This window comes from Saccostrea cucullata, unplaced genomic scaffold (genome assembly GCF_032062105.1).
Source record: "Saccostrea cucullata isolate Sc308-1 unplaced genomic scaffold, CSIRO_AGI_Scuc_v1 ctg10525, whole genome shotgun sequence".
NCBI classification, from domain to species: Eukaryota; Metazoa; Mollusca; class Bivalvia; order Ostreida; family Ostreidae; genus Saccostrea; species Saccostrea cuccullata.
This window is the reverse complement of record NW_026921796.1, coordinates 25,707-34,284: the sequence shown is the minus strand read 5'-3', so window position 1 is coordinate 34,284 and position 8,578 is coordinate 25,707. Positions and strand designations below refer to the sequence as shown.

At 33.3% G+C, this 8,578-nt stretch overlaps 1 protein-coding gene across 1 annotated transcript in view; it reads right to left on the bottom strand.

The window, feature by feature from the left end:
- Window positions 1–585: 585 nt before the first annotated feature.
- LOC134260725 (probable serine/threonine-protein kinase pats1) overlaps window positions 586–8,578 on the bottom strand; it is a gene marked incomplete at its 5' end in the record, with an annotated part of 29,543 nt that continues 21,550 nt past the window's right edge. Inside the window, 3 exons of the mRNA XM_062743273.1 lie at window positions 586–2,480; window positions 4,662–4,789; window positions 8,112–8,348. Coding sequence (XP_062599257.1) covers window positions 1,203–2,480; window positions 4,662–4,789; window positions 8,112–8,348 — 1,643 coding nt within the window. The remainder of the gene's footprint in view (window positions 2,481–4,661; window positions 4,790–8,111; window positions 8,349–8,578) is intronic.

The window sequence follows — 8,578 nt, the reverse complement described above, 5'->3', positions numbered from 1 at the left end:
TTTATAGAAATTACGATATTGATTAATTGTTTGTATGTAGTTTAACGTCCCACTCGAGAATGGAGAATGTTTCATTCATATGCTGACGCCAACACTTGCCCGTGGAAAGCTGCAAATTTTGCCATATACTCGAAACTCAGGGTCTTGGGGCAGAGAGGGGTCTTTTTCTTGCAAGCAACTAATGTTACACGAGGCTTCATCCGAAGGACCGGTCTCCACATCCCACAGTGGGATTCGAACCCGCGACGTAAGGATCATCTCCTCACTGTTTTACTCTAGAGATTCATTGATTGATTGATTGTGTATTGTTTAACGTCCCTCAAATTTTGACCTTTACGCGACACTAAGGGCCATTGAGCAGTGAGGGATCTTTGTCGTGCCAACGCCTGCCGCTGACACGGGACCTCGGTTTTTAAGATCTCATTCGAAGGTCTCGCAACTTTCACTTCAAAGTGCCGAGCGCATGGCGAATGAACAGTTACTATCAATTTTTACGACTAGGTCAGTCGCGGCCGAGAAACGAACTCACGACCTCCCGATCACAAAGCGAGCGCTCTATCGACTGAGCTATCGTGAACGGTTTTACTCTAGAGATCAGAAGCTCTAACCACTGCAAATGAAATCTGCATATTTAGATTAAAGACACGACCCTTTCTACACAGGTTCGTTGCGTATTATTAGAGAAATGAGCATTAACTCTGCTGCAATCATTCGTTGTCTATTTCTAAAAATTCCTCGTTTATTGGTACATATCACTTTTATCATTACCGAGTTCACACATTGTATACATATGTAGATTTTAGCATATAGGAAGTATCCTCTTTTCAATAGTATGGTAAGTAAGAATAACAAATAATTCCAGCATATATCTGTAAGCATATTGCGTTAATCTAAAAGACTTAAAATATACAAGGCACAGTTCATGTATGTGTACAGATTCTTAGTGAAGAGTAATTTGAGATTAAATTGCTAATGATATACCAAAACACTGAATACCAGTATAAATAAAAATGCACATTCTAAGCCGTTGACTGAGCAAAAAATGCAAGATATTCAAATATAAAAGCATTTAAAAAGTTTTTCGAACCTTAGACAAAAAGGGAAAACATGTATACGATGAATATAATTTTCTGAAGTATTAGAAAATGCAACGTTTGGAATTCTTTCAAATCGTTACTATTGGGTGATCATGATGTCTTTCTCTACAATTTCCAATATCTGGTTAGTTCAGTTGTATCAATGATATGCCGTTTTTTAATCGAATGCAAAGGACACATCATTTGAAGGACTCTATTTGGAATGTCTTTAGCAGGTAGGAAATGGTCCTTAATATCAATAGCAATCGTTCTTTTTTTGTCCATTCGACATCTAAAGCCTCTTTCATACTGTATTTTTCTATGAAATGTTCCTGCTAAATCATTTAAAAGCTCTTCTATTCTTCCTTGAATTAAACATGTTTTTTCTGTTTCCAAAGTAGGTCCTTTTATCGGGCAAAATACTTGAAGCTGTATAGATTCCTCTGTGACGGATAAAAGAATGTTGTATTCCATATAGGAAAACAAGGCAGCATTTTTGTAGAGGCAAGATGTTCCTTGATTTTGTGGGACATTCCAACCATTTTCTTGGATACAAGCAACAACAAGCCGAAAAAACAAGAAAAATGGCAGAAACTCAAACTGATAAATAAGGACAGATGATTTACTCTTCGATTCTTTGATGAGGTTCAGAAATTCTTTTTCTATTTTCTTACGATTCATGCACGGGACATAGTGGGATTCTCCACCAGCAGCCAGTAATCCAAGTCTCTGCATAAAATTGAGAAGTGATTTCTTGTGACATTGTAAATAGAGTTCATCTTGCTCAAAAGATCCCTCTCTAATACGGTAGTTTTTATTTTGTTTCTTTAAGGAATCAAACAACTCTTTATCTTTATGTTTCCAGATCTCAATCAGAAGTCCGTCTCGCAATCTTCCAGTATTATAATACTCATTCCACTCCCTCTGAGTCCCAGGAATACCTCTGAAATGTATCTCGTCTGTGATGATATGTTTGAAGGCGTCAATAAACCATTGTACATCAATAATAATGTTTTCATTCAGTCCGTTTTCATTAAAATATAAAGCTTTCCCAGCATCGTGATAATATCTTAGCATATCTAGGTTTTCCTTTGTCTTTTCAACTTTTGTAGGAACATTCTGTCCTTTATTTGTAATCTTTTGTACTTCCTTTGTTATTTCAAAAATCTTCAGTATTCTTTGTAAGATTCTTTTCTGATAGATTTCTTTTCCAAAGATAGACCACTCTTTTGGAATTTGTTCACTCCATCGTTGATCGGAAGCTATGTTGAAAAGGCTTTTCTCCAAATCATGGAGAGGTAACGTTAAATCTACACAATAAACGTTATTTTCTTCGATATACTGTGATAAACGAGATGACTCTGGTAACTTACACTGCAAACTCTCCATCAATTCCTTTTTATCCTGCATTAATAAAACATTAACTTTCCATTACTTTAAAAATGGTTATAGTACATGTAATTTGGCTTTCTGTTAAAAGGGCAATGTGATCATCCTTTATTATGTTGATTTTAGAATAATCCTGAATCAATTTAAGTATTCCAAAAATATAATCAGGGACATCGATCTGTGTGTTTCCCAGTGATCTACATCGGGACAAACTAATTCGACTGACAAGACAATACACTAAAATATAAAGCCATCAAATGCCTAAATTAATTATATAAATTTCAACTTTATCTCTTCTATAACATTTATTCACTCGATGTTAAGGTAAAATAAGAACTAATTCACCTAAAGCTAAAAAACCCCAAATTATTCATTATACTGTGCATGTGGTTTCGAAATTTTCGTTGGCATGAATTTTCGTGGATTTTGTAAAACATACGTTTTCGAGGATACGTATGAGGCAACGCACTTTGAAAAAATTAAGCAATTTGAAATTTTTTTTTCAAAGTGCGTTAAATTTGAGACCAACTCAACGCACTTTGAAAATATTTTTCAAAGTGCGTTAAGAGTCTACATCAATGTATTTTACCATGAGACACTTAACGCACTTTGAAAAAAACAATCATATTTTAGTCATGAAAAGATTTTATTTGTTATTTATATCTTTCAAAAAACTAAGCCTATACCCTAACCTCAAAAATGAATTGATTTTACTCCCGTCAAAAAGAGGAGAAGACGGGTATAAGATCCCTACGACCAAATCTTTATCTTTCCAATACATAGGTGTCGGTAACAAACGGGGGAGGGGAGCAATAAACCTGAAAAAGAGTACGCTGCATTTTCAATCCTTATCAATGTATATATCTTTCCAAAATAAGTGGGGGGGGGGGGGGGCTTACCCCCCCATCCCCTCCCCTGGCCCTTCGCCCAGTCTCTATGTCTATGCTATACTCAAAGCATTCATATAATTATGTATTTACCTAAATGGTATGACGTTGAAAACTTTCAATTATAAATGAGTTAATTAAAACAGATGGAAACTAGAAATTTTTAAGTACAATAAAACGTATGAGAGAGAAAGAATTTTCATAGTTTTGAACAATCAAATTGACCCCTTTTTATTATGATAAATGCTAAGTTGCTTGAAGCTGTCCTCTGTTAGTGCCCCCTATACACCTTTACATCTACTTATCAAAGACTAGAATAAAAAAAAAAAGAAGAAACGAATTAATGAACTTAAACAATCGTCACTCTTTTTTTCAAGACCTTTTAGTTTTCTTTTTATTTTATCAATACCTTAAATATTTAAAACGTCAATATCTCAGGTCCTACAGTGACTTTATCATAAAAAAAGTTATCAACCAGGATCTGTTATTTATCATACCGTTTATTTGAAGGAATATCGATTAATCTTTACATTTTTTCAAAGTGCGTTAATATGGTCGATATTAACGCAATTTGAAAAAAAAAAATATTTTTTCAAAATGCGTTAGCTTGGTCTCAAATTTTAACTAACTTTGAAAAAAGTATTTAAAGTGCGTAATTTTTCAAAGTGCGTTATAACATACGTAATTTATTAGATATATATATATTATTATAACAGTAACTTGATCCGAAGGGTCGTATCACGTCGAGTTGACAGGCTCGGATCGTCAAATAAAACGAGACGCGAAGCGGCGAGCGTGATCTGATGATCCGCGCCTGTCAACGAGACGTGGTACGGCTCTTCGGATAAAGTTAATGATATAATGATAAATTTATTATATACCCCCTTATAACTGGCTAAATATATTAAAATAAACCGTTAGAGATCAATTGTATAATATTAATCGATTAAACAAAGCATAACAATAAGGGACTTTTTAACGCGCAAAACAAATAACGTCATATTTCTGCGTACTACGTCATCAGTTTCAGAGAGTGGTGATATGGATTCAGAAAACAACATGTTGGTGATCCGGAAAATCGGATCACGACGTCACGTGATAGCGTAAATTCAACAGTAAAATTGAGTGATACACATTAGGTATATAATAAAAATAAATGTCATCTTCCGTAATTCAATTAACATTTGAATTCGTGGATCTGCTCAACAACGAAAACCACGAAAATTGGTGCTCAACGAATTTTGATGAAACCACGTGCACAGTATGTCTTTTAAATGAAATACAGTTGCCTTATATCAAACACGTTCACCTTAAACTGTCTGTTCCTTTTTTTCCAGTGAGTAGCTGCAATCATAACTATGGGCTTTTGATCTTTTTCATTGTCATTTTCAGAACCACAGTAGGTGTGTATAGACTTGATCCAGAACACAAAGTAGTCTAAAGAAAAAAAATTGGATATTTTTTGTCAAAATAATTCAAATATAAAGAAATCGGAGATTTTCTTATAATTACACCGAAATTGTTAGAACTGTAGCACTGGGGATTGCAATAATTGACAACATTAAAAGCAAAAACAGGTCACCTGTGTATCATGTAACAGCTTTCGAACAAATGGATTTGGTGCTTAAACCATAATATTCACAATTTCAAAAATCAGAGGGACCGTTGCTTATCATAACTATGCACTAAGCATGCTGACTCTGGTTACTAAATACCCAGAGGTAGACCAGAGTATCTAAAAGAAAATGTATTTCCACTTTATAACCTAGCTGTTGTGCACCCTATCCCACAGGAACCATTTAACCACAGTTTAAAATTTTGGAATTTTATCGTAAAAAAAATTCTTAATAACAATTGATTGATACCAAAGAGCAGATTTCAAAGCATCAATTTCCTTTTAGAATTTGCAACCCGTCCCCCAAGTATCGCTGACCTAGGGGCCCTGAAATTAATGCAGGGGTAATAAGGAAGCATACAAAATATTCTACCTTCACTAAATCAGTGCACATTATGACGTCAAATAGTAAACAAATGACGTCAATTTTAGAATACAAGTTTTTGTAATATTCGTATTTAGAGATGTAATCTAACATTATAAAATGAATAGAAACGTGTAGACATTAATAAAAAATAAATAATATCTGTCATTTTGATTAAAATCTACTACCGATGACGTCATATATTAATTTAGAATTGATCATGTCGTGCAAAGAGAAGTTGCCTTAGACGGCATTTACAAGATACATAAAATGGAGTTTAAAAGCAAAAATCATTAATATTTTGTGAAATTCATATGGATTTAAGATACTAAAACAGTTATACTAATTGTCGATTTTATTCTCTTTTGAAGACAGGCAGCTACATGTATATACTTATCCGGGTCAGCCTTTCCTCTGTCATTTGTGACAAAAATAATGCAACAGAATAGCAATAATCTGTATATTTTATAACATAAGATTTGTACAGATGGAAAGTGCCTTCTAAAATAGATGGAAAATCAAATTGCTGCCAAAACCCCGAGTTAAGTATGGTTTTACGAAAAATCTCGGTTCACATATATAAAATTCAAAACACTTGTATCTTAATCAAAAATTACATCTTCGACGTTTTCGCTCCAATAAATTTATCCAATTAAAGCGTGAAACAAAATGAACACTAATTTGTTTAAATAAAGACACTTAAAAATTGTGACAAGAAAATGTTTCAAATTACCACGCATAATCAATAATTTGACCTTTCTGCACTAATAAAACATGTTAAATGTGATTTTTCCGGCATTGAAATTTTAATAAGCAAGAAAAATATTTATAAAGTCTTAAACTTTTTCTGATTTTAAGCAAATAGGTCAAAGTTATCTTGAATATATAGAAAAGAACATGAACAGTGAGGGTGGGGGTATACGATGTTTAGATGTACATTTTCAGATATGACTAAAAACGTGTCAATTTTACGTTAAAATTGGCTCAATTTTTTCCCGTATTTTCAGAATATATTTACTGTATTTGTCACAATTAGTTGATAGAATTCATAAGAAATAATTTAATAGATATTTCAGAACCAGCAAAACATATTTCACTGCAAAAAACAGCTTTGTGTGCAGCCAGCATGGAAAAATAGGAATCCAAAACTAATAGTGCTGTTATAGTTCAAATAGAAAAAAACTAATCATTTTCGTCTAAAAAACCTTCCGCCATAAAATATAGTTCCTAGCTTTATTCTACTTGAATGAGTATAATCGCAGTTTTTTCATTAAATATAGTTTAATTTACATTGTAGAATTCAGTTTTATTGTTAGAACTTAAACATGATGTATAATTTTAAAAATAAAGGACCTGACCAAAATACGCTCAAATTATCAGGATTGAACGTCCTTATACTTCGGGGTGTTGTTCTTCTGTAAGCTTTTTTTTTTTAAGGAAAATTTTGCATGGATGCCGTTGGTCAAAATTATTTTAGCGCGTTCCAGAGAAACTGAAACAATCAAATATTTACGACAGATTATTAATTGTCGACGGACGACGTCGGACTTAAACAGTTAGCAAAATTTACCTGACTTAGAAGACCTAAAACAGGTGTCAATTAAAAAAAAGCTTTTATTCAGAAGGTTATGAAATGATAACAACTTGAATTCCCCTCACACAAGCATATTTGTAAAGTGAAAATTTATATCGTTATTAAGTTTAACAGATAAAAAACAAGATGTGTTTGTAAAACACTGATGCCCCCGTGTGGCAAAATAGCAAAGATTAAGCTTTTCTTAACTGTAGATTTAATTAATTTTTACCAAAAGTAGGATATTCTCACTGGAAAACAATTAAGAAATGTGAAAGTAAGCTAATGATAATTTTTTTAATAAGTACAAAAATCTCAAAGGTCAAGGTCAAAAGGTCAATGTAATTAGTATCAAATGGAAGGTCATACCACATAAAATACTTATGTAGAGCATGACAGCCCGAGTCCTAACCGTTCAGAAGTTATGGTCAACGTTTAATTTCTTAAAAAAGTATGTCAAACTCCAAGGTCAAGGTCAAAGGGTCAAAGTTATTGTTATCAAATGAAAGGTCTTGTCATAAGAATCAATAAGAAATCTGTGAGCCAATGCTCACAAGTAATACCTCCGCTCTAATGTAAATAAGCACTATGATGTTAACATACACAAGTTCAATTATAGGCAGATGCACAGAAAATATGAAGATAACATCAGATTCATATCAAACTTAATCCCACTATATGGCATGCATCAACAAAGAGTATAATAAAATTTCAAGCATTTACGATGAGTAGTTGCTGAAAAAACTGTGACGAAAATTTGTTATGTATGAAACGGACAGACGCACAGACAAACAAGTTGAGGTCGAATTTTATCAAAAATTTAATCCACTATATGACATGCCTCATAGAAGATTGTGTTAAAATTTCAAGCATCTAGGATGAGTAGTTGCTGAGAAAAATGCGACAAAAATTTGTTACGGACAGACACACGGACAACTTGACAGCTAGACAGACAGACGGACGGACGGACAGACAGACAGACACACAAGGGTAAAACAGTATACCCCCCCCTCTCCTTCAGAGCGGGGGTATAAATATGTAAAGTATGAAACACTCTAGTCCTAACTCTTTAAAAGTTATGGTCATGGTTTGCTTTTTAAAAGTATTATGTCATATATTTTTAGGAATATTATGCAATTTTATACACATTTATATATAAGTATAAACAAAAATAAGAAAAAAAATATTCAGTCAGAAAAATTTATACCTCCATATGTCCATCCAGAAAAAACACTACCGCCTTGGTCACACACTTTCTTATCCACCTTCTGGTCAAGACGTTTAGAGGCGTCCACCACCACAACATAGAAAGCTCTCCTGGTCAGGTAAATCTGGTGACAGGCGTAGTACGCACACTGGCCCCCAAAGTCAAACAAAGTCAGAGTCTTCTTTTCAAAATCAGTTTTATTTTTTTCATAATATCTGTGATCCATAGGTCTTCTTACTGAAAACATATTTAGATGTTTCATAATTTGTTGTCGCGTATCATCTGTTATTTTAAACATTGTAAGCTTAAATGGTGCACAGCATTTAAGAATTCGAAGCATATTAATAGTAATGCCAACATTAAAACAAGAAGGATATGGAGATAACGAACAGTATTCAATCTCAACGTCCATTAAACAATATACAAAATAACAGCAGAGCAAACACGGTATATTCTAGGCTTTAAGT